At 40.9% G+C, this 26,931-nt stretch overlaps 1 protein-coding gene across 2 annotated transcripts in view; it reads right to left on the reverse strand.

Moving 5' to 3' along the window:
• Positions 1–4,830: 4,830 nt before the first annotated feature.
• Positions 4,831–26,931, reverse strand: part of F13A1 (coagulation factor XIII A chain) — a 61,384-nt gene continuing 39,283 nt past the window's right edge. Inside the window, exons 9-15 of one of the 2 annotated variants that reach the window (XM_005424908.2) lie at positions 20,551–20,654; positions 19,678–19,766; positions 18,663–18,816; positions 17,780–18,067; positions 13,637–13,797; positions 10,703–10,839; positions 4,831–6,798 (exon numbers count right to left, since the gene is read on the reverse strand). In XM_005424908.2, coding sequence (XP_005424965.1) covers positions 6,654–6,798; positions 10,703–10,839; positions 13,637–13,797; positions 17,780–18,067; positions 18,663–18,816; positions 19,678–19,766; positions 20,551–20,654 — 1,078 coding nt within the window. In that variant the 3' untranslated portion in view covers positions 4,831–6,653. The remainder of the gene's footprint in view (positions 6,799–10,702; positions 10,840–13,636; positions 13,798–17,779; positions 18,068–18,662; positions 18,817–19,677; positions 19,767–20,550; positions 20,655–26,931) is intronic. The other variant, XM_031060219.1, reaches the window with a different exon arrangement.

The following is a 26,931-nucleotide window of genomic DNA, read 5'->3' on the forward strand; positions in this document are numbered from 1 at the left end:
GGAGACTAGAGCATTTTTTAATTAAAGCTGGTCTACCAAACATTCCTACCATTATTTCTGAAGGTGCACTTTTTGTACCTCCTGTTGGAGTTAGCAGCAGTGATGTGAGAGGTGTACCAGTACACCTACACAGACAAATAGTGAATGCTTTGATGCTCTCAGGTTGAATTGCCCAGGAAGATCTTTGCCATGCAGCTGTCACAGATGTTGAGCTCTTGACCATCCCTCACATCTTCTGACAAGTAATATGTTTTTGAAAAAATGGTTTACAGTGTTTTAGTTCATGTCACAGTGATCTGAGAACACGCAGTGGATCAGCTTAGTTTTATCTGAGTTGGTTGCAGAGTGAAGAGTGATTGAATTGAAGAGTGCAACAAAAGTCTCTCCAAGAGCTCACAGCCATTCAGGCCAGAGGCGGCAAGTCTAATATAAACCCTCCAAAATACAATGTAGCTATTGGGAACTCTGTGCCAGCAGCTTCACTCTTAAGATCTGTTCCTGTAAAACTTACTAATGAAAATATAGCAGAAGAACGTTAAAACTGAGTTACAGCTCACTGGATTTACCCCTTAGTCTCTGAGATTTTTCTGTGCAGATGTCTGAAGTTCACAGCAGCATTTCACTATTATTTTCCAGGTTATTTCCAAGGAGAGGAATTTTGTAATCAGATAAAACAACCTTTAGAGCATCATACAACCACAGAGATTCTGAGACATATTTACTTTGAAGAAGGGCAGCATGCAGATAACATTTAAGCACATCTCATAATCCTATGAATCTACATAGTGATGAAAGAGATCAGCTGGTTTTCAAATGTTAATGCCCTACTTACTGTTCATACACTGCTGTAGAAAGGTGACCTGTGGTCTTTTCAAGGGCAGTCACACTTCTCTGACAGAATAGAGGTATTTCATGAAATGCATGCACAAAATGTGTTCAACCTTTACGGAACAGATCTTGCAACAAGGGCTGGTTTTGAATCTGTTTCAACCACAGCCGAGTCCAGGTTTAACTTAATGAATCTGGGTGCCAAGAGATCCACATTCTCCCTGCAAAGGTAGGCCAGTCACTCATTAGCAGTGTCCTTTCAAAATGCAGCTGCTTAAAACTGCTGTGTTTAAATGGTACTTGAAGTGACATAATGCTGGGAGAAGTTCAGAAGAGAGAAACAAGACTGGTTACAAGCTTGGAAGAGTTTACATGCACAAAATGTCTGAGGTAGGACTCCTAAAGTGAAGATGTGATGTGGGTGAAATGCACTTCAGAAGTCTATGAAACTATAGGTGGCATGTTGGAGAGGGAAGAAGGTCTCCCTGATTCTCTCAGTACCAGAGATACAGGATGTCAAAGGAGGTCAGTGGGAGAATGAGGTTCAAAGTAAATACGAGATGTTTGATTATATCTGTTGATAGCACACTTGGGAATTGCCTTGGTAGATGCCAAAATCTAAGGAAACTCTCAAAGACCACAAAAAAAGAGCCACCAAAGCTACTAAATAGAGATTCTATGTTGCATTTGTGCCCAACCAGGATAGTCCTGTTGCATAAGCAAACTACTTGAATCTGCAACACCATTCATTGCTACTACAGTTTTCACTAGACCAGATGTTTCCCACTCCTTCCAGTAGGATTGTCATGATGCATTTTGATTGCTTGAAATTACAGGAAAATGTATTAAAATTAATACCTAAATTAAATTTTATTCTCTGAACATACTAGGAAAGAAAACAGACACTTCAAACTTTGCACAAACCAGTCTAACATGCCAATTCATTGATTCATCACTTAATTCATGATGTTTCCAACTTGCAGTTCTCTTATTCATAACTCACAACTCACACAAATAATAGTTACCATGTAGACAGTGAGAGTTCTCATTCCCCCTCCCCCATCACTTTGTGGGTGTCCCCTGTTTCACACCTGGAGGCAAAAATGTCTCATCAGTCTGCCTGCTGTTGGATCCACTTCAAAAGATTTTTGGGTAAGATGATGTATTTTTAACTTCCAGCTTGGAAGCTTGATCTACACCATTTCCATAAGTCAGTGGATCCTGAGGAAACTGGCACACAACCAATACACCAGGATTATGGCTGCAGGGATGGCAAGCTGCAGGTGATGGCAGCTGCATAATGACCTCCTCCCCTTCAATCATGTCCTGCTTGTGTGTTGTTGTGGCTTTGAGTGGTGCTTCCAGCATACGTCAGGGTCTTGTGCCCACTCTGTGGCAGCCAAAACCTGAGCAGAAGCTGCGTGAGTGTTTGCAAGGGGTCCCTTTTATTCCCAGGCTAATCCTGCAGGGACCAGACAGGCACAACCCTGTTTGAGTTGGGCTGCAGGTGACTTATGGAAGAGGCTGAGCCCAGCTTGGATCTCCTCATAGGGAGAGATGAGTGTGCCCTTTCTCATCCAGCTATCATGCCAGCTCCAATATACAAGACAATTCCTGTCCTTCCATCAACACTTACATTTACTTTAGACTTTCCTCTTTCATAACAGGGATATCCATTCTGGTTTCCTCACCTCCTCTCATCTGGTTGCCTTCTGTTTTCTTCTTTCGTTGTCCCATCACTCAAATTCAGAAGCTAGCACCAGCAGCCACAGCCTTCTCCTTGGGAAAAACAAGGACAAATATGAAAGTAATATGCTGAGAAAATGGCATAGCAGGAAGGAAAGTACCCAGCAGCAGAAAGGGGCAGGGGGCCAGGTGTGTCGCTGATTTGGCAGTGTTTATTGATTAGTTTCAGTTCAAACCAATTACCACTGGTAGTACCAGTCACTAGAAAAGTCAATGCTCAGTCATGCTCTCTCCTTTTGGTGCACAAATCAGATGTGCCATTGCTTGAGAAGACTCATAGCTTGGTGATAACCTAGCAGCACAGGGACTAGGGCTTGTCAAGATTTTTACCTGTAAAAGCAATTGTCTAATGGCCTGGTATCTACTACTGGCTTTCTTTTAGTTTTGCTCTGCTTTATCCAATTGCATGGTGAAATTCTTGTTGTTGTATGTCCTTTTTGTAACTGGTAGAACAGTAAGTGCAGGTAGTTATTCCTTGCAGAATGAACTATTTATGACCTCAAAATAAAATGCAGCATAAAGGTTCAGTAGGATGGGATGGTAACAGGGGCCTTGACAATGCAGGTGTAGGATGATATGAGAGGCCTCAGGCTACAAACAGCTCACCAGTAGTTAATAAGTGGTTGTCAAAGGGTGGAACATTAGGAGGTAGGTGAGAAAAAATCTAGATGTAACAAAGGAGACCAAACATTGAGTACCGAACACAAGTAAAATGCATCATGTAGCAAATTAGGATCTACTGTGGAGCTGAATCAATAAAAAAAAAAACAAGATGTGGAGTGTACAAGAAGTCTGTAAAAATGACCTCTGATGGATCACAGGGTGGCAAGGAAGAAATTTTCTGTTGTGCTTATCTCAGTGAAGAGGAAGACAAACTCTCCCCACTAATGTCAGACTCCGCCTGGTGAGGATTGGGGACGCTGGTGACTTGCTGTTACACGTGCCCCCATCCAGATTGGAGACATCACAGCGGAAGTGTAGAGGTGCAGAAAAAAGCAGAGAAAGTGGAGTATTCTATAAAGTTTATGTGTACCAGTTTTACTAATATAATATGGACTATTAATGTCAGTATCATTGTATTAAAGATACAAGAATATAATACCATCCTAGTTATTCCAGCTACTAATAATTCTCTGATGATATTATCCTTAACAAGACTAACAATATATTCTTCCCAGGTCCATGTGTAAGATGTGTTTCCTTTTGATCATAGCAAGATTTGGAATGTGACAAGTTGATGGCTATTGGAGCAACCTGCCCCACAGCTTGGATGAAACAAGTTGGTAACAAATGAGGTTTGCTTCAGGAGTGACTTGTTTGCATTTACATCTCTGAGCTGCTGGGCCGTGAGAGCTGTGGAAGTCTCAGCTCTGTCTATTTGTTTTTGGACTGTTTCCTCCCCAGTGCATCTCTGAGCTGTGATGGTTGCGTTGAGGACCCAAGTTCAGCCCTCTCAAAAAAGACCCTCAGCTAAAGAATTTGAACCCTATAACTCTTTTCAGGTTCAGAGCTCTTCCTGATCTGAGGTCAGCAATCTGTTCTCATTATTTATTGACCACATTCTAGGTGTAAATAAAGGGCAATCACAGCACTCCCTTCTCCTCCAGTCAGGTTTTACCTGTGTTTGATGTGACAGCCCATGCACGGGCTGGCCAGTGGCTGAAATCCTAGAAGCCATCCTCATTTTTTCGTTAGATTTTTGTGAGCATCTCAGTGCACAGTGAGAGGGCTGGTGGTGCCAAGGGCTGCTGACATCCCTGGTCTCTGTTCCCAGCCATCACTTCACTGCAATATACCTCTCTATAAACTATAAGTAAAACACTTCCTGTCTCCTGGCAAAGGTCATTCAGCTAAATGACTTGAAATATTTTGCTGAGAGAAGCACTCCTTAAAAATGGGACATAGGTAAGGTTTCATTAGGCACAAACTTGTGCCTTAATGGTCTCTGACAAGTTAAAACAAGTTCCAGGGAACCTTTTTCCTGGCACAAGTGATGTTCTTTGGAAATCATCACCTTCTCCAGTAAATTAGGTAGCCAGTTGTTGAAACAGAATGAAAACCAAAGCAAAACAGTTAAAATTAGCCTGTAATATTATTTTTTCATTTAAATAAATATGAGTTTTTCTCTTTAGCATCAAAAAAGACACATGGCTCAGAAGTGCATTTTTTAATTTTTACAATGAAGATGCAGCAACTGGTGTCTACAGTGCTGCTATGTAGAAGTAATTGATCAAAATGCAGAACACAACACACAAGTGCAATCAGACACGTTTTATTTTGAATTCTTATTACACTGTATTTATAAAATGCCTGGAATAGAAAGCAGGTTTATATGCAAGAGCACAAAATGGATAATTTTATTAGAAGATGTAGAGCTTGGTAAGACTGCTAAATTATCTAGCAGAGATTGTCACCTTGCACTGACAATACAATGTTCAGTCACTTCTGCCCCACAGGACTTTGACATAGCAAAGTTTCTGATGTGGTCACATAGGCTGTATAAAATGAAGGTGTGTCCATTCCTGAAGTGAAAGCCCCCAAAAATCTGGTTTTCCTGGATTCTGGGGTACTCCCAGACTATATGAGGTGGTATGAATTTTTGCTTTGTTCCTCTCAACTTAGCAAAAAGAGCAGCTGCATTTATCCTCTCCCAAGACTTTAACAGCTGGTTACAGGTCTTGCAGAAGTACCATGGGCAATGTGCAGCAATGAAAGGAGCAGAAGGGAAGGAAAGCGTCTCCCTTGCTTTTCACTGACACCACCAAATGACATGGCTATCCAGTAAAGCCCCAGGGTTTAATGAGAAAGATGTTCCTTTTAACTTTAGAAGCTCAGCCAGCTCCCCTGTGCTGTTAATACCTGATCTGCTCTTACATACACTCTGTGGCCAGAGGGGAGGAGTTGCTGGGGCTTGAGTAAGTTTCTGATTCTCAGGATACATCTTTATTCCTTTCCTAGATGAGATTCTGTCTGTCTGTATTCCTGGGGTTACTCATGTGACTGGTCTTCATTCTGCTTTAGCCAAGATTCCTGGGGACTTTCAGGCACTATTTAATCTAAATTCATACCCATATTTTTAGTTTAAAGTCACCCCCAGCTCCAGTGCAGGACGCTGGCTAGGCTTGTGACACTGGAAGGAGAAGACTCTCAGGCTCCCTGCTCCACTCCTCTTTCCTTCACCCCATTTGACAGCATGAACTGCTCTGGGACAGCAAACACTCCTGACATACTCATGTGGGAGAAGGGTCTACAGGGTGGGTTCAGGAGAGAAAAAAAGACAGAGAAAGGTGAGGACAAAACATATCTTACACAAGAGATATGAAGAGCAAGTGCAGGTTTTGTGTGATAAACTCTGAGCAGAGGCAGAAAAACTCTGGATTTTCACCCAGCAAAGTAGAGGAATAGCATACTAACTACATACGGGGTCTGATGAGGGTATGAAGTGAGTCTGTGTGAGTGCCTGCACACATGAGGGAGTAGGAGAAAAAGCACAGGGAAGCTGCAAGACAAAACAAGAGGCTGAGAATATTCTGGAGATAAAACATCCTGAGATATGCTTCCAGCAAAGTGAGCTCTCCACTAACCAGAACATTATTAATTTGTAGGATAAAGCAGACCCTTTTAGCTAGAAATACCTGTTTCTATTGCAGCCTGAATGATCTACCATAACATTGTGTAATTCAGTCTAAGAATTTATAACACTGGGTTCTTTATTTTTTTCTTTTCCTTTTCAGTGAAATACCAGGCCTTAATTAAAACTAAAGTTCAGATTACTCTGGCGAATGGAGCTTTTCAAATTCCTTTGCAGCACTAATGCAAAAGACCATAAATACAAGTGAGCTACAGGAATAATATGACCTAGAATTGCCTTTAATTACATATAGCTAATTTTAAATCATTTAGCATCCAGGTGCTCTTTTATGCTCTCCTCAGTCATACCAATTAGTTTGCTTTATCAATTTTTTTTCAGCAGAAGGATGACCAAAATAACAATAAGCAGATTTATAACTCTCCATCAACCACCTCTCACCATGAATTTTTAAATATAGCTAAATGAGAGAAGAAGGCAGCACCTTGGTTCATGGTTTCTGAATCTGGACATTCAGCTCACCATACACATGCCTCAAAGCATCAGAATTCAGGCTTGCAATCAGCTTCCGTAAACCTGCTCGCATTGGGGTAAATTTTACCTCCCAGGTCAATGTAGAGTTCATCGGGATTCTCCTGAATAAAAAAAAGGAAAATTTTCAGTATTGCAGTCAGTCAGCCAGTGCCCTCAACCTGACACAAAACTGGAGAAACTGAAGGTAGGTAAGTATAACATGTCTCAAATCTTTTATGTTTCACTCATTCTCATAAATGTAATATAAATTACTCTCTCCATCTTCTATTCCTCTCAGAACTGACCCTGTTAAAGCCTTTTCTAGCCTTTCCTCCAGGCTAATTTTAAATTTCCAAAATGAATCCATTTTCTTCTGCCTCCTGTCACTCCCTCTCATGATCACCTTCAGAATGACCTTCTTTATATCTAACATATTTTTTCTACTTTATAATTCAATTTTTTCTGTTTATTATAGCCTATAGTCTGGCGGTGATTCCTTAAATGGTTAGATAAGTCCAAGTGTTCAGGTCATTTCTCTGCAAACCCTATGAGATGTTCAACCCCTCTGTCACTCCTACCCTGAACGACCCTGCCATCAGCAGATTGCCTCAGTGGCCCCTTCAGATGACTTCTTCATGTCCAAAAAGCAAGTCAAAATATTCTTGTGAGTTCTGCTGTTGTTGGTTACTCTTTTACATTATGTATGACTCCTGATAACTCATATATAAAACAACGGTACTCTGCACTGTTCTTCATGTTCAATTTTTTTTGCTGCAATTAAGATGCATGGACAGTGTCAGGTATTGGGTTTCTGTGTTTTCTCAGTGCTTTTACAAGGTTCTGTGTGCAGATTTTAAAGGCTGATATTTATTGATTGATTGATTGATTGTCTTTGGTAGGTGCTGGGATACAACTGCTCCAAAGGAAGCAATGGAAAAAGCAGTATAGTGAGGAGCTATTTATGAAAATGAATTATTTTTTCCTCAGCATTAAATAAGAGGGTTCTAAGTTCACAGCTCTTATCTCATATGGCTACAGTGTCCTGAAAACAACTGAACAAAGTGAGAGCAAAGCAAGCCTATTTTTCAGTCACTGTTTCAAATTCTCATCTGATAGGATTTGGTTCTCAGGTGTCATATCATATGCCAGGGTCAGGACAAAAATGGCTGCCCAGGCTTAGCACAAATTGCCACGAGACAAGAAACCTTAATTAGCTCTAAATGAGCTAGCCTGGAATCCTCCCACCTGAGTATTTGTTTCAGTGGAAGTCTGCCCCTGGTAAAATGAGGTAATCCAGCTCCTTTTTGCATACACAGATAGAGGTACCTTGGGGCATGTACCCACTTTTAGGAAAAAAAAAAAAAGGAGAAAGATCATATTTTTGATGTGAGCATGTGCAGACTACTTCTAGCAAGTGTTTTCCCTCTTTTTATCTTTGTTATTAATAAGAGAGATTTTGTTCCCTGTAGCTGGTTGGCTTGCATCTATCAGATGCCCACTAAAATGGATTCATGATAAACCAATGACTTCAATTGGTGAAGAAAGTAAAATACCTTTTAGAGTTTATGGGAATTATCTGCAAGAGATTATCTGAACGGAAAGTGAAGAAGTAATTATAGAAGTCTGCACAGCAGACTTCTTGAGCAGTTGGGGGTCCAGATTCTCTAAGGATGAAGGTTTTTGGGCCACAGCTTCACAGTGCTCCAGTGAGAGAGGGTAGCACTACCATCTTTGTTTTATAGTACTACCATCTCAGTACATAAATGTGTGTGTATGCGTGCGTGTGTGTGTGTGTGTATGCGTGCGTGTGTGTGTGTGTGTGTTTGTGTGTGTGTGTACATGTGCAGGAAGACAACACCTGTGCTGGGAAACCAAATCTCCCTTTTCCTGTCTCTCTACTGTCCTGTTTCTAAAACAAGTTTCTTGTCACTACAGATGCTAATACTAGCTTAGCTCTGACATAGAAACACCCAAAATTACTTACCTGCTAGTGTGAAAGTATGCTTGGCTATAATTGTTTTAGCACTATCCATCACTGCCTGGTTAATTCTCATTTGTCATGCAAAGACTATGCCCTGAGTAAGAATTGCTGCTGCCAAAGGCTTTTCCATAACTCATGCTCCTCATCTGTCTGAGGCTAATAGCTAAATATCAATATCTTTATCTATATATAGACTTTATGAATGGTCAAGACTGAAGCCCTGCAGCCACTACATGGCCAGAATAATGTTGTATCAGTTAGGTCACACGTGATCAGTTTTTTGGAGCCACTCAAGTGATACAGAAAAACTACCTGAAAAGTACACAAAGGCCAAAAACCTTATCCCCACATAGAACTGTAAAAGCTCCATCCCATAAGTAACAGTCCTTGGTAAACAGGGAAATGTTGAAAGGGTGGGGAAAGCCTAAAATGTGTTCAATTTTCTTTGCAAAAGGAGTAAGCCACCCTGATCTGATTTTCCTGGGAGAGAACTCAGTGATGAATGATTCTGCATAATATGCTGAGCCATCATCACACTGGAGCCATTTATCACTTTGAATGCATGGAGACAAATGTGATTATTATTTAAATAAACTACAACTGCCCCTTGCTCTGTCCTCCATGTGTATCACCTGCATCCTACATTCATCTCAAAGAAGTTAAATCTTAAAATGACTAAGCTGATCCATTTCCATTTTCAATGTTGCCAAGGGCATTACTGAAAAGGGGAAAACATGGTGACTCTAAGGGAAATTACGTGTGTTCTGTGAGTCATTTTTCTCCCCTAACTCTTGTGCCTTTGATGCACCTGATAATTTCTGCATCCTTGAAGGTGAGGGCAGTCCGCAGCAGCTTTTGGATTGAAAAGGATGCAGAACAACAGGGGAGGCTGGCACAGCTGGGTAGCAATGAGGGCTATTGCCACAACTTGTGTAACTCTTGTGGACCATGCTGAGTCATGCTCAGCAGCACCTGTGACATACCTTGTGCACAAAGCAAACACAGTATGTTGCCCTTTTATGGTTATTTTTCTATCAGTTCTACTCTGGAGATTGGTTTTGATCTTTTTATCCCTGTCCCAGGTGCAGTCAGGATCAGACCTCCCCTGCTGGCTGCAGAGGATGCTGACAATTTATGCAGCTGCTGAAGCACAGGCAATTTCTCAAACTCCTTTTACACACACTTGGGGACCATCAGCTCAGGTAATGATAGATACTAAGCCCAGATAGATAGATGCCCATAGCCTCAAAATTTTCCAAGTTTCTCTGTTATATACCCTTGGCTAATGCTAAGCTCATAACACCGAACTCAGACGGAAAGAGGATTTACAACTTGCTTAGCATAGGGGTATCATGGTATCAGTGTAAGGTGTGACTCTGTGAATAATGAAGGTGGCTTTCCTTTTCCTCAGACCTGGGAGTGGCCTGTGCTGGGAACATGCCTGTGTGCCAGGCCACTGTGCAGTGGAGCTACTGGGGGGAGCTGTGTGCTCACACAGATGCTGCAGCTATGCCAGCAGGCTCTGCAAACAACACACATTTTGTGTCTTGACATGAGCTTGAAAAGATCATCTGAGGTACCTGAACATCTTGTATAATCATGATTAACATGAGCAGAGAAAAGCCCTTTCTGAGAAACAGCACAGGACTCGATTTGCACATGCTGAGTGAGCGGCAGTAAACACTTCAAGTGCAGGATAAATCTTCCTCTCTGCAATAGCAGCTTGTAGGTGCTATTGTCAAGTGCTAAAAGTAATGTAATACAGTGAAAAAGTAAACTTGGGCTGCACTAGCAACTACTCACAAACGCTACCAATCCCTCCAGCCCTGGTACTGAGCAGATGAAATACTCTCACAGTCTCTCTGGATAGCCCAACTTCTACTGACTATTGAGACCTATAGCTCCCCTGTGTATTGGATTTTAAAGTACAGAGAGAGTGTTTGAATTAAATTACTCAGCACAGCATTAGTTAAGTGTCTCTTGTGAGCTTCCTACTGTGAGCAAGCAGGGGACAAACTCCCAGCTGGTTGTGCTTTCTTCCCTACCCAAACTGCTTTTTTATTGTTCTCAGCATGCCAGGTCCCTCGAGGCGGAGTGTGACATTCTCCAGGGTTTGTTTCAGAGGATTGGTGAATTCCACAATCACAGACGTTTCTTTACCAGCTACCAGTTCACCTTTGGTCTGCAAGACAAGGAAAGGACAATGCACCAGAAACTGATAATAACAGATACACAGTACTGGCAAGGCAGAAGAACAGAGCACACAGCAAAATTGCAGGAGGCAAAGAAAGCCTAGCGAGAAAAAATTGTTGGATGGCACATTTTTCCACCCATTGTAATTTTCCCTCAAACCACATGGCAGATCAAGAGGCTGGTCCTCATTTCCATAGACAACTAGAAACCTGTATGTACAGTTCTGGAGCTGAGGACCCAGCTGGGTGAGTCCAGCTGATGGGGCCTCTCTCCCAGACTCTGCCCCCCCTCCTCAGGCTCCCCACCAGCACTGAAGGGATCTGCTCAGGACATAAGCTCCAGAAGAGAGGGGCAGGTCTTACTACCCTAAATTAGAAACACCAGGCTATGTCGTTCCACCCTCAAAATTGTCATGCCCATCTTCCCCTTGCTTTTGCATTTTCTTCTCATGTTCTGAAGGGTTTTTAACCTTGCACATGTGCTCTATGGAGGCCTGAAGGCCAGTTTTCCTTCAAACCCTATGTAAGCAAAAGGGCAGTACGCTTAGCATTGGAAAATAGTAAACCTCCAAACAAATGTGTTTTTAAACAACAGCTACATGCATGAGGATTTGGGGTTCTTTATCCCTCTGGAAATTCAGCATTTTTCTCAGAAAATGTGAACTTATTTTGCTTGGGCAAGAGTTTTGAACTTATGGCTGGCAGATATTCCAGCCCACTTTATGGTCCATCAACTGATTTAAAGAGCCTTGAGAAAGGTAACTAAGAAAATCTAGTATCTTGTCAATAAATTTAAAGTGCTGCTTTAAGGAAGTATGACATTTGCAGAAAGCTGCATAGACTCTCATCTAAGGGATTACTCTGTTCCAAAAAACAACAAAATAACTGGAGTAAAGGAGGAGATAAAAGTAAGCTCTCAATGGCATTTGGCCACCTGAATACACAAAAGGACATCACTGGCATTTTCAGAAGTCTTGGCTCAATTAGAGATCCTATAACCTCTTAATTTCAATTGACCATTTAAGATCACTGGGTGTTAATCAAAATCATCCTGAAGTCCCAGACTTGCAGCTGAGACCATGATATGTATTTGCTGGTCTTATTTTTGTAACCGGATCTCAAGGTTAAAATATGGTGTAATTTCCTCAACTGTTGAGTCTGACAATCTCCTTAGACCAACAGACAAAGATCAAAGGTTCATCTGAATACATAATGGGAGATATATTTTTTCATTCTCTCTCACTCTCACATCAAGAAATTTGATCTGCCAATCACATCCACCAAGCAAACTTCACAAGAAAACCAAACAGATAAACTATCTCAAATTTCATTAAAAAGCAATAAATCAAAATTTCTTCTATCAATATCTGCTCACACACACGTGCACACACACACACACACACCCTTAAAAAATCCAGCTTTTAAAATTTCAGTGTATTTTCATGCATCACAAAGAAATAGAAAAGAGAAAAACTTAATTTTACTCAGAAACATGGGTTTTGGACAACAGTCTATATGCTAAAAACCCTTTCTTCAGAACAGCAGGGAGGATAAATTATTTTGAAGTAGAAAATCTGAGATGATGTAGAAGATGTTCTGTTAAAGTATTGAATTGAAAGAATTCTTTACTTTTAAAATTTGGTTATTGAAGACAGGTATTTGAAGTAGAGTTTGCTTGTCTTGCTTACCTCCTCTCTGGAATGCTTAGTACCAAAAATACAATTATCTGATCAGAACATCATGGTATTTCTAACGACCATAAAACAGAGTAGATTTTTTGGACAACTTTGATGTAGTCTTGATCCACGTTTCTAAAAAAAGCTTTTTTTGCAGTTGCTACATAAATTATTATATAGAAACCTGAGCACTAGCTCAAATAAATATATAGAGGGGAAAAGTTGGATTTCTTTCAAGGTCCTGAATTTTACAGAGCTATATTCATACTTATATAAAGTTTCCTGAACAAGTGTTCTGATTTTTTTTTCTAGTATTAGGAAAAAAGCGTATCCAAATTTCATCATTCAAAGCAGATGAAGGCTTGGTGCTTATGAAAATAATACAATTTATTTGGATGCTCGGTCATGAATTGAGAAGTTTAAATCCCAGTTAAAGGGGCTTGTTAAGTTAATCCCAGTTAATTTAAAATGCCTTGTCTTTGGCATACAGCATAGGTAGTATCACAGGCATTACTCTTCTCCATTTTCGTAGGTACCACACCACTGTCTGCAGAAATGCTCCAACTTTTGAGGAACACCACTGGCAGTACATTTAGAGCGGCAGCAAAGAACTGAGGTCCCATGACATTGTCCCGAATCAGTGCTGCCCATTCAAGTTTGGAGAAACTTCCCACAATACCTGTGGAAGCTCTACCAGCAAAATCACTTCAATAGCAGTGCTCTTCATTCTTCAGCAAGAGCCCCTGTGCTGTGTTGCTTTAAACATAATAGACTTTTGAAGAAGTTAAAGAACTTGAGTGACTTGAGTGAGTAGTATCTCTTACCCTCTGAGTTTCTTCAGCTTTCTCAGATCTTTCCCCCTCTTTCCTCCACTGAGATTATTTCAGCTCTTCACTACCAGTGCTGCTTTCAGCCTCTCTCTTCAATGTAGGGACACTCAACACACTACATAATAATGTACCTGTACACCCTCACACCCTCCAGCCAGCCACTGCTCTATAAGGTCCCTGTTAGATGCTCTAATGTGCATAAACACACACACTCCTCCACCCCACAATCAATGCAACACCCTTGTAGAGAACAGATCCCTTCCACCACAACCTTGAGCTACCTTGATCCGCAGGGTGGGAATGTCCAGCATTACCGCCTTCTGCACGGCCAGAATCTTCCCCGTCTCATTGATCCGCGCAGTCACAAAGAAATGAAAGGAGGCTTGCTCCAGTAGGTCGCGCATGTACTCGCTTGATTTGATCACAATGTCGAAAGAGCTGGCTGAGGGGAGACACAGCAAAGAAAAAAGGCATCTGAAGCCATCTGATCACTAACTGCTCCTCTCATCATGGCCAGCGCCAATTACATGAGTGCCTTGGAAAAAAGGTGGCTTTCGAGCTAAAGAATGGCTTTGATTTTTTTTTTCCTCAAACTAACTTAATTTCTCTACTACACCATTTCCCCTCTAATTTTTCTCTCTTTCCATTTAGGCTGTGAGCTTCTACAGGCAAGGGCTGGGTTTGTGCACAGTTTGCGCCCAGTACCCTTAGCATGGGCCAGGTCACTGTTGAAGATTTCTAGGTGCTACCACAAAATAAATGAAAGCTGGAAATACATATCTATTGGGCACAAAGGTCCAAACCAGCTTTTGAGTGTCATTCCTGTAAATGTTTGCTCTTTCCTTTTGATCCTGTTTTTTCTTTGCCTCTCTTCTTGGCACAGGGATGCCACCAGAGCATAACTGGAGGGTAAGAGCCCATGCATGCTACTTGGGAGATCACCTGCTCTCCAGTACATGTCTGGTTATCTGCCTTTGTTCTACACTGGACTTGCCTGCAAAATTTAGCAAGAAGGTCTTCCTGCCACCAGCATGCCCTCCAGAGAGCTTTCACGTGCTCTCTGACAATAATTATTGGAAGGAACATGTCCCTGTAGGCTAGACAGTTGAGAAGCAGGGAATCATTAATTTTAACTATATTGAACTGCAATTCCCAGGCCAACAATGGTGTGAGAATGTGATGCAGAGAATCAGACTTGCTAACTAACTGACCAGGCAAAATATATAGACCTGTAGCTCTTCTCTCTATAAACATTCATTATAAACCTAGTAAACACATCAAGATCTCCCATCTGTTACCTGTGATGATTACTGTTATCTGTTATTTGTATTGTATTTGTGACATACACTGTAAACACTGGGATAATTGAACTCAGTTGGATAAATGACATTCACCCCTTTTCGCTCTTTTGATCCGCTCACATCAAAACCAGTTCCTTGATTTGGTTTCAAAGCTATTCCCTTGGTGGCCACCTGACCTGGATTTACTAGGCCAGCCTTAAAATTACTTGATGTGCTCCTGCTCCCTCCCTCTCGCTCTTTATCTTGTGTAAAAGAATTTCCCATAATACCCTTAACTGTAAATTATAAATCAGGCAAGGCATTTCTCATCTGAGAAGTAAATAAGTAAATAAATTAGTTACAAACCAGAAGAAATTTACTTTACAATGGAAGAAAAGGCAAACTTTTCTGTTTAAATTTAATCACTTCAGGAGAAAAAGAAGAATATACTTCCATTGTCTTAGCACTGGTTGTGCTGATAATTTGTCAGTACTACTTACTGCATCTGGGAAAGCCAAGGGAGACACAACACTGAGCTGCCTTATAGTTTTTCAAAAAAATAGAGAAAACTAAATATAACTCAGTAGATCCAAGAGCACCTTTGAAGGCACTGTAAGGTTTAAGCTACTCAAATCCTCAAAGATGTTTTCAACCCACACAATTCCTTTAATCATTATTCTGAGAATAATTCATTCGTTTCCTGATTGAAAACTTAGCTTGCCTCATGCTTTCAATATTTTGGGCTGGAAGAATGCCTTTAATACATCTGTTTAGCATTGTAATTCTTTGTTACATATGTATATATATATTTATACACACACACTTCTTGACCTGAACAAATCCTGCATGGGTGTCTCAGAAGGTACCCTCCCATTACATCCCTGACAGATTGTTCTCACACACTCTCAGATAATCACACTACCTTCCTTCACACTGCCCACCTGCTCAGACATTATTCCTGATTTCACATGTACTTCTTTCCAAGGAAAAGGTGAAAGAATTCATGCTCAAATGTCATGTATCACCTTCAGAAACAGAGGAGTTTTTGTCCTGTTGCAGAACAGGATGCCCCACAAGTTGATGACTGTAGCTCAGATATAAATAAATCCCCACCTTGAAAAGTGGGAATAACTTTAAAAATGTTTCATTGGCCAGAAGCAGCAATGGGGACATACTCTTGGTACACATACATAAACATCCATGTTCTGGTCTTTCAGTTGACTCTCTCCAGTCTGCATTCACTCACCATCACTCAATTAAGAGTTTCCAGCACTGTTTCTAGAACTTTTTTTCTTAGCATTTACTTAAATTAGAAAAAATGAATTGTGATGCTCAATGATGTTTAAAAATCTATTAATTTCATTTCTTGCAGAGAGGAGCCAGAAGATTCTCAAAGCACTGCAAAAGCTGTATTTTAGCTAGTAATACCCTACACAGACCTTTGATACAAGAGCAGACATAAATAAGTCCTGGAACCATGCACAAATCACAGCCAGAAAATGTAGCAGACACTTCTCCTACAAGATGACCGAATTTTCCCTCATCAAAGTGGCCCAGAATTTAGACCAAGACTATTGAAACTGATTTTTTTTTTGCTGCACCTATTCAAGTCTCCAAAGGTTTTGCAGTATTTCAGATTAGATATTTAGTAACTGATGTAAGTCACTATAAGCCCTCACACTGTGTTTTGATAGCATATATTGGAACAATCCAATGCCCATTTCAGGCCCCCTGCAAATGATCCACAGAGGTAGAAAGAATCAGCAAGTAACTCTCAGAGCTTTGTTACAGGCTGGAGGTAGAAGTTTTATTAACCTTCACAAGTAGATCTTTATCAGTGGACTTCTACTTTTTTGCAGAATAATGAGTTCAAAATAAAATGTGCCATTTCAGATGATGTTCAAAGTGAGGAAGAAAGGAGTGGATTTTTTTTCTGTGGCCTGATAGGAACTGTGGTTCCATGGAGACTTCTCACTGAGACAAAACTAGTCCTCTTGGAAGAAAGAGGACTCACAGTGTGTCTTGAGCTGGGATGAGGTAGAGAAGACAGAAAGCTCAGAGGTCAGGCAGGATTGATGTGATCCAGCAGCAGACCCAGTTCAGGAGGCGCATCCTTTGGGCTCCCAAAGTCCTGCCACTCCTCCTGCGCTCAGAAAGATTGGTTTGCCAAATAGCAGTGTCTAGAAGGCAAAGTCATGGCTTGCTGACCCTCTCAGCAGGGAACTCAAGTGAAGGATCCTCTACCTCATCTCTGTAAGAGCATGTGATCATCACTTTTGCTGACCAAGGATGCAGGCCTGTCAGGAGAACAGGTGATTGGCAGTCACTTGTTGCTAGAGCCTGCTAGGCAGCACTTGGAAGTACAGCTGGTCCTAAACATGTTGTAATGGCTAACAGGAAATAGATTATGTCCAAGTTTAAAAAGGAGAACATCTCTCTTTCCTACTTCAAGCAGTATGAAAACCTGCCCACAGCCTCCTGAGCTGGTTTTCTCTCATGAAAAGTGGCAGGATCTCCCTACTGTATTCCAGAGGGCACTAGGACAAGTAAATGCTGCATCTGTAAAGGTAACTCACCTTTGGGGCTGCTGCCCAGCTGACAAGTGTCTCTGCTTTATCGTGGCACATTCTCATTACATATAAACTTTTTAGATCACTGTAAATATGAAATCCTGAACCACAGAGTCCTCCAAAGCCAGATATCCATTTGAATCTACTCAGAACTTGTCAGCTTCTACCAGGTAAGACAAAAAAATACACTCTCTTGTCTCTGTACATGACATCCGGGGGAACCAGAACTTCCCCTTCACTTGCTAAAATGCTTGTAGGAAAATAAAGGAATTCAAAAGAAAAACAATACCTTGCAGCTTAACACCTGTGCTCCTTTGATTTCTTTTGTACAAAAGAACTAAAATTAACAATTCCCAGAGATGCAGCTTGGTGTAAAAGAGCATTTTGCAGGGAGAAACAGCCTGAAGGAAACAGCCTCAGCTTTAAATGACCCTGGTATCCAGCCCAGGGTACGGAGAGGATCCTTCTGATACTCAATAGAATATCCTACCCTTGGCTAGTAGAACTGGCTCTACACATGGGTGTAAACACTGGTGAAAGTCAATAACACAGAAAATAACTATGCAAGACTTACATGAAGAGGGTTCCAGTTTTGCACTGAAAGAGTGTTTCTTGAATTCACTTTTTGGGACTCCTGTATAAAACACTATGTTGCCTGAAAAGTAGGTAGTTGCAGTGTAGGAGTTGCGACTCTTGTTCCTGAAAGTTATAGTGACTTTGAAGTCATTGCCAAGGACTGCCTTTTGCGCTTGGAAGTCCATGTCAACATCTGTCTGTGGCTGGTACGTGGTATCTTGGATACTTTGCTTTTTAACACCATACATCACAGCAGTCTCAAGAGCCAGCCTCTCTTCATCCGAGCCTAGGAATGAATGAAAACCAGATTTAGAAAAGAAACAGATGTGCAGCATTAGCCCACCTACTGATCATAAGGGTGTGTCTTCCATAGCTTGTAGAAGCTGAAATAAATAGATGGGGACACTGTACCCTCCTGGTGTAGCACCAGCAGTGGGAGAATTTCACAGCTACCAAGGGAGTTGGTGTTAAAGCCATATCAGACAAACTGATGTAGCTGAACTCCTATCAATACAGCTACACTGGTTTACTCTGAACATCTGGCCTGAATAAGAAATGTCTAAACATCTGTACAGAAAGCCTTGAATTGTTTTGAATGCTTTGAGTTGCTCCATGACTAGCCTTTATTTTCACTACAACTAACTTAGTCTAAAGCATTTCAGAGTAGCAAAGTTTGTGCTTTGCTTGCGCCTTATGATCAAGGCATCTATAGTGTTCCTGGGATAGAGTTACAAATAAAGAATTCCAGAGGGGTCTTTTGCAGCTTTTCATGAAGCTCCCTCAGTGACAGAGGTTTCCAAGTCATCATCCAGGATTTGACCATCTATGTCTTATATATATATAAGTCTATGTCCATATGATACCAGCTCATTTCAGGTTACCTTCTCGGAACTTGTACTCCTCAGTAATGTCCATCATTCCATCACCTCCAACTTCCTTGGTCACAATCAACTGCCCAATACGGGTTGTATCAATGTTTTCTACCACCTGGGTTCCATTTTTCTCCATTCTTGTGTAGAAAATGTCACTATTCACCTATGAAATTAAATAAAAAAAGATTGAGATACATGAAAGTAGAGAGAACAAGAGGAATCAGCCTATCCCCCACAAAATAATGACACATCGACATGAAGTCTCACTAATTACTCACATCTACATTTCATGTTTAAATTAATCGTACGCTGAGATGCATTTTACTATTCACTGCTCCAGAATTACAGAGAGTGTAAACTTCACAAGGCTACAGGGAGGTCATTCAAAATTGAGGAGCACTACTACACATTTCTTGTAAAAAAAAGTTTTGGAAACAGAGAGGAAAATGCTTAATGGCTAAAATGTCTTCATTCTTTTCTGTCCTAAGCCATTTACAATTCAATTAGAGAGAAACTTCTTCCACAGTGTTGCAATTCTGGGCATGCCTCCTCTGGTGATGCAAGAGGTTAAAGCTCCAGACCAGGCCCTCTATCTCTTTATTGAGATATTTCCGTCTCAGATCTGTCAGTCAAATCACCCACGTGAGATCTCCATGACCCACCGCAGCCAAAAGGAATGTGGTGAGCAAAGAGAATGAGCAGCTAGAGCTAGTGACCTATTCAGCATAGCTGAATCTTGGAAGGAAAAATGACCACAGCCTGAAGATTCAGTGAAGTCAGAGCAGCTTTTTCTTATTATTACATTGAGGAGCAGAGAGTAGAGAAATCTCTGTCATTCATTAGAGCCATATCATGCCTGCTGGCGTGTCAAAACATAATGATGAGATTGTTCTGTGACATGAAGTATACATGAAGTAACTTCTCCATCCATAAATTGGAGAGCTATCTCCTGTCTCACTGTGGTCTCTCTGATATCACTCACTTCAGTAAAAACTTTCACGTAAAACAAAATTTCACTTTGTACCTCAGCATAGACAAAAGGAGCATCAAATTGGAAGCAAACGTGACCATGTTTAATGGCTTGAACTGAGGCTGGACCACACCTGTACATACCTATGGGGAGAAGAGAGACAAAGTGACAGACCAAATAAATTAAAAACATGTAAATTTCTAAAAGAAAAAGAATTCTTGGGGTTTGACAAAATCTTCTAATCGTTTACAGGAACTCTTGACCAAGAAGCAAAAAGCTTAATTTTGTTACCAGCCTTGTAGATAACACAGACTCGGGTCTGGAGTAACCTGGTGGTTCAGTACCTTTAATGGCACTATAACATCCACTGTAAGTGTCAAGCACTTGAAATACAGTTACAGCTGGGTTTGGTAAACCCAGATAATTTTGGAAGGAGTCAGGTACACCACAGGCTCAGAAAGACCTTGCTACAAATTTGAGAAAATTGTATTTTGAGGGCTGGGAAATTAAGGACTGGAAAGAAAGACCAGTGACTTTTTTTCTCTCCTGCCTACTGCTTGTTCATGTAGTTCAGTTAGGGCTGCATAAAGTAAAGGAGAATTAATATGATCAGGCTCCTATATAGGTACTCTAAAATGTGAAAAGCCATCTTTGGCAACAGGATCACATCTCTTCAGTACCAAGCAGGATCTTTCTCATGAAGGATTTTGTGTCCCAGGGCATCATGAGCAGTGTTATAATAAGGACAGATTTCGTTTAGAGTTCAGAACAAATCAGGAGAAGGCCCTGAGATGAGTGTGGTTATTTGGTTCAAGAAGTTGTCACTGGCCTTATGGTGCCACTGGCTCGGCTATTGTCAGCTCATTGTTTGAAACAGAGATCCCAAACATTAGAACGTGAACTAAGGAGGACTTCAAGCAATATTACCATCACTGGTTTCTTGAGGTGTCCCATCAACAACCTGCCATCCTCCAAAGCCAACAGGAAGGTCAGGTCTGGTCATCCAAGCTTCGTTCCAGCAATGATAATTCCTTAGAAAAGAGATGGGACCAGTATATTAAATTCTTGGAAACAAGCACACAGACCAAAACAAATCCTGTGTATTTATGTCCTGGCATTGCTTCAATAACACCGTTTGCAATTCAGGGATAAAAATGTTGACTCTTTAAAGAGAACAGATTTTTAGGTCTATAAGTTTGGTACCTAGCTGTTAAAATCTGAAAGCCACAATCCTTCCTTGTAGTTTCTTGACTGAAAGTTGAAGAAGGTTTTTTGATTCTTCTAATATATTCTGAGTGTAAATGTCTCAGAAGATATGCCAGTGCTTGGAGATTGTTGGGGTATATGAAAAGCTACACAAACTAGAACCCCTTTCCAGCCAGACACCTCCACTTCAATCTGCCTGCTAAAGCAAACTTTGAATCTTCAAGCCAATGAAAGATGGTCTGCTTTATAATTATTCAGACTGAAGCTTTGGCATCTCTTATGAAGAGATTTGGGATCAACTCTGCAACATACAGTGTGTAGTTTTGTTTTCATGGCTCAAAACAAGCATTCTTTACTTGCTTCCGTGTTGGTTGAGAAAAAGACCCTGCACAGCCTTTCTAAAACTATCTTCAATGTAGATTCCTTATAAGTTTTTTCCCATGTGTCATGACAATGCATGATGTCAGAGCTCCTAAAACACACATCTTTTCATAAAACCTACCTACAATCACTGTGGGCCAACTTGAATCTTTAGGGCTCAGGACAGTGACCCAAATTATAAAATTCTGAGAGTAGTTAATCTAGGTGCTCAGGGTTAAAATGCTCTCACCTGGCTGGATGCTCAGGAGAATTAAAAAAACAGTGCAGCACCATCACAGTCTGCCCTGGGTGTTTCAAAGATAAGCAGAAAGGATGGACAGATGTTGTAACTTCCACCAATGCTACCAATGCTCAAGGGAGAGAACAAGCAAGAAAAAAAGATAATCTGGACAGAAGATCTTTCAGTAAAGACAGGAAAGTGTTTGAATTTCCTTACTGCAAAAAATAAAAGAAGGAAAGAGTAGAGAAAGAGGCAATTTTGCTTGCAAATTATACATATCCTACAGCAGATCTGAATAAACTTACATCTGTGTAGCTGCTGATATAGCCTCTAGTACACGCAATGATATTACCAACGAAAATGGGGATTGTTAAACTCTGACCATTTCATTAATAATAGGTGAAAAACAGTATGGACCAGAGTCAGAAGGATCTGAAGCTTATCTAACAAGATATTTCAAAGTGGAAATGAAAGCTTGGATCAGGGTAAAACTTGTCAGTTAGGAGAGTTAATGAAGCAGCACTACAGAAAAAGGAATTATTCAAGGAAAATGATGCACACTCAGAGAATTTTTGATGCTGCTGAGTACTCAGCGCTGAATCATGCTCACAGAACTTTGCTGAGGGCTACCCAAGAATGGGGACACACTTCATGGAAGGTGGGTATTTGCAAACTGCTATGCCAACATATGAGAATGACAATCCCTGCCCTGAAGCCTTCACTGGTTCACTTTGAATCAAAGTCGGATGTGTCACTGGCTTTGCATTCTGCGAAAGAACAACCTGAAGAGCAGGCAAAAAGAAAGGATGATAAAAACAAGGCTGGGAGTGGGGTAACAGTGTGGAAAATGGCAGATCTACTTCAGTTATTTAATTAGGTAACACAGTTTTTCTATATTTTTTCTGTATTTGTCTTAGGGACAGGACCTTTGTTTCTGGTTTCTATTGGTGTAGTGCTGGACACAATAGGATGGCAATTTTTTAGGTCTCCTGCCAGGCAAATTAAAAATACACATAAGGATATTGAATCTGAATGGACAGAAAGACACTGCTTGTAGAGCAGTGAGCATTAAGAAAAGGAGGATGAGGGAAATATTTGCCTTTCCAAAGGTAGCAGAAACCTCCCTATAGAAGTGAGCATAGCTAAGGAGCTGATTCCGTAGCCATAATTTGTTGAACTGATTCTATAATTCTTGTATTCTACAGCAAGCCTGAGACATTAAAGAAAGCAAGAATGGCAATAGAGATCAATGTAGCAACCATTAAATATTTACAGAGATAATTACGGATAGACTAAACAAAGCAATGGGGAAATTAATAAAAGATGACCAGCGGGTTTTATGCCTGGAAGACAATTCAAGAACGGTAGTTCATATTGCTTATGGGACAGGCAGATGCTGGAAGCAGCTGCTGCCCTTTTATGAGCTAACAAGTTCAGGCATTGAGGTTGAGAGGGACTGCTAGGGTCAGGCACTGATAATATTGTTGAGAAATTAGAGCAAAGTGATCTGGGACTAAATGGGAGAGTAGAGGTCTCAGAAGGGCTTTCTCCACAGGCCTGGATATGGATGAACTCCCATGGGGTTGGGTGACATCAGGAAAATTTCTGCTCAGATGCTGATGTTGATCTGCTTGGACCTCACAGTAGGAGTGACTCTTGATTCCCATCCAAGAGAAATATTCTTTAAGCGTCTTTATATCATCATTAAGAAAGACAAGGAGAACAGACAGTACTGATGGCCCCAAATCCAGCCAGATTTATAAAAATAACTTTTTGCAAAGTCTGTGTAATTTTGTATATGTGTTTTGTTGGTGGTGGTGTTTTTTGTATCTTGAGGGAGAAGACAATCTTCAATAAAAATAAATAAATGTCAGATAAGATTCAGAGGGAGTCCCACACTCAGAGATTGATTGGACTAAAAATCCTGGCTCCAAGTATCCCTGAAGTCTGAGAGTATTTAAGACCTGAAGATAGATCAGCTCCAGCAGTACAAGGCTAGAGTACAATAGAAATGATATATTAATAAAGAAAAAGAGCTTTGCTTCCAGTTTGCAAGAGATTATAAATAAAAGTGAGAAATGCATTTAAAAACATTATAAATACCTTGAGCTTGTCCTCTTAAAAAAAGAAATAAAAGAGGCATTAAAAATAAAATCAGGGTTAAGACAGAAGTCATTAGGAGTCAGCATGTGGGCTACCAAGGAGTGTTACAGAGTAATGAAAAGAAAGGACACAGAGGAGAAATGAAAAGAGGTGTATATATTAAGTCATGCCCAAAGGGTTATATGCACCATGTACTAATAAATGCACTGGGAGGATAAAAGGATGAACAAGGCAGTTAAAAAGTTATCAAGCCAAGGAAGTCCTCTTAAAAAAAGAAATAAAAGAGGCATTAAAAATAAAATCAGGGTTAAGACAGAAGTCATTAGGAGTCAGCATGTGGGCTACCAAGGAGTGTTACAGAGTAATGAAAAGAAAGGACACAGAGGAGAAATGAAAAGAGGTGTATATATTAAGTCATGCCCAAAGGGTTATATGCACCATGTACTAATAAATGCACTGGGAGGATAAAAGGATGAACAAGGCAGTTAAAAAGTTATCAAGCCAAGGAAAAGCAACGTAGGATGGAAGGATGAAATGTTAGTGTAAAATTGCATGTGGATTTCATTGGGACTAGGATGATTTTGGATGATCTTACCCTGTCCCAAAAGAATGTAGGAGAAAAGAGATTAAATTAAGAAGTCATGGGAAACAGCTGGGTAAAAGAGAGGGAAGTAAAAGAAAGTGCCAAAAGTTGGTGGGATGTATTTCACAGATCAGGTTAGGAGAAGGAGAGAAGGGATGAGAGTGAAAATTGTAAAGCATAACAATGATCCATTGCTAGGTGTGTATGGATTGTGCACTGAGGCTCCCAGTCACTGGCTCTTGTTTCACATCTTTTATAGGCAGAGGAGGTTTCAGAAGACTTCTCCTTTACATCTCTCTGAGCCATAAAAGAACCTGCCCCATGAGACACGCTGAGTCCTTCTGTCTCACAGACAGCAAGGAAAACTGCCCAAGGGTACTAACAGAAGGCAACAAGGCAAATAGCAGGACCATGGCTCTGGACCTCAGGAGAGTAGTCTTTAACACTTTTAAGGTCCTGCTTGGAAGAATCCCATGGGAGGTAGTTCTGAGTAGAAGATGGATGCACAAGAGCTGGATGTTTTTCAAGAGTCACCTCCTCCAGACTTAAGAATGGTCCATCCTTGTGAGCAGGAAATCAACCGAGAGTGGCACAAGTCCACAGTGTGGTTCCAATTAAACTCCAATTAAACATAAAAAGAGGTGTTTAAGAAAGAGGGGAAGAGTGGGGACAGGCGACTAGGAGGAAAACAGAGCCACTGTCTGAGCATGCAGGCACAGGTATAGGAAAGCCAGAACAGGGCAAAGAAAGTATGTCAAGGGACATGAAGAGCAGCAGGAAATGCAAGCAAATCAGTGTCAAAAGGAAGCCTATAGAATGTGGCTCTGCTGTTGAACACTGCAGGCAACCTGGTGACAAAGGATTAGGAGAAGGCATTAAATGTTTTCTCTACCTTGGTTTTTACTGCTAAGATTTGCCCTCAGGAATCACAGCCCATGAAACCAGTCTGGAGGTTTGTAACATTGAAAACTAGATAAGCAACAAGACAGAGAACAGTTAAACAAACTGAACACACAAAAGTCCAATGGATCTGATGGAAAATATGAGGTAATCTCATCAAAAATGCTGAGGGAGCTTGCCAATGTCACTGTAAAACCACTCATATCTATCTTCAAAAGACCATGGTAATTGGGGGAAGTTCCTGCAGACTGGAGGAAATTAAATATTGCTCTACTCTTCAAGAGAGTGGAGTATCCAGGGAGAGAAAGACTTGTCAGCTTCCCTTTGATCTCTAGGAAGGTTATAGAGCAAGTTCTTCTGGAAAACATTTCCAAACTTATTAAGGACTAGGAGATTGGCAGTAGTCAGCATGGATTTACAAGCAGCCAGCTGTGCCTGCCAAAGCTGAGAGCCTTTTCTGATGAAACAAGTGACTGAAAGGACAAAAGGGAGACCACTGCATGGGGGTTGGTCCTTTTGACTTTAGTGCCATCTCCTAGAACATCCTCACAGACAAACCTTTGAAGTGTAGACTAGACAAATGGACAGCAAGATACATTGAAAACTGGCTGAATTGCTGGTATCAGAGGGTTGTGATCAGTAGTGATCACCCCAGCTGGAGCTCAGTCATTAATTGTGTACCCCAGGGGTCAATACTGGGTCTGACACTGTTTAACAGCTTCATTACTACCTGGATTACGAGACTCCCTGTACCCTCAGCAAGTTTGCTGATAAAGAAACTGGAAGGAATAGCTGATACAACACAGGCTGTACACAAGGAGAAACTAAGGCAGCTGGGACTGTTCAGTCTGAAGATGGGAAGGTCGGGTAGGCTGGGTAGGATCTTATCAGATGTATAAATTCTTGGTCAAGGAATTGAGGGAAAGAAGACAGAGCCAGACCCTTCTCAGTAGCCCAAGGACACAACAAGAAGGAACAGGCACATACTGAAACACAGAAAAATCTGTGTGAAGATCAGGAAACACTTTTCTTACTGTGAAAATGGTTGAGCACTGGTGCGAGTTTCCCGGAGAAGTTGTGGGGTACCCATCCTTGGAGATACTCGAAGCCTAACTGGACACAGACCTGAGGAACCTGCTCTAGCTGATGGTGCTCTGAGCAGGAGCGTTAGGTGACTTCCAAGGGTCCCTTCTAGTTTCAACTACTCTGTCTTGCTGTGACACAAGCATCACATGTAAATGAGCCTGCTTTCCTTAGATTTCCTCTTGAATATGGAAATCACATAAAAGATGTCACAGCAACAGGTTCAGTCACTTCCTCCACATAGTGGATTTATTACAGTTTTAATACAAAGGCTTCCAGAGATTAAGTTATTAATGAAACATGCTGATGAGCTGCTATGCTAATGAGTTGAAGATCTCATTGACACAAGTCAGGTATATTAACATTGAATAGGACAAGTATCTCCTGAATTTAGGAATGTAGAGGTCACATTAATTTCTTCACTCTGAGGAGGAGAGGCTTGAGGGCCAATATCCCACACAGAGCATATAATCAATATATGCTACACTTCTCCTGTCAGACAGAAGACAGTAAGAGTTTGAAGAGCCAGTTAGAGGACTGCCTTCTCAAAAAGAATGTGTAAATTCCTCTTGGCCCTAGGGAGTTTCCTTTTTATAAATCTGATGATAGTATTTCAGTATCTTTTATGATGCCTTGACTTGTTTCTTTTTCAGCTAAACAGGGTTTATTTAGGAAAGCACCTCTTTGCAACAATGACTGTGTGCACACAATGTAAAACCAGTCTACAAATATGGAAACTGGGCACAAGCAGGTCAAAAGGGTGTTTTTCCACAAATATTGAGGTACCCCTTGGAGCCTGGCCTCAGAAGGATGGAAGTGCCCATCCTACCCT

This window comes from Geospiza fortis, unplaced genomic scaffold (genome assembly GCF_000277835.1).
Source record: "Geospiza fortis unplaced genomic scaffold, GeoFor_1.0 scaffold219, whole genome shotgun sequence".
In the NCBI taxonomy this organism is placed as follows: Eukaryota; Metazoa; Chordata; class Aves; order Passeriformes; family Thraupidae; genus Geospiza; species Geospiza fortis.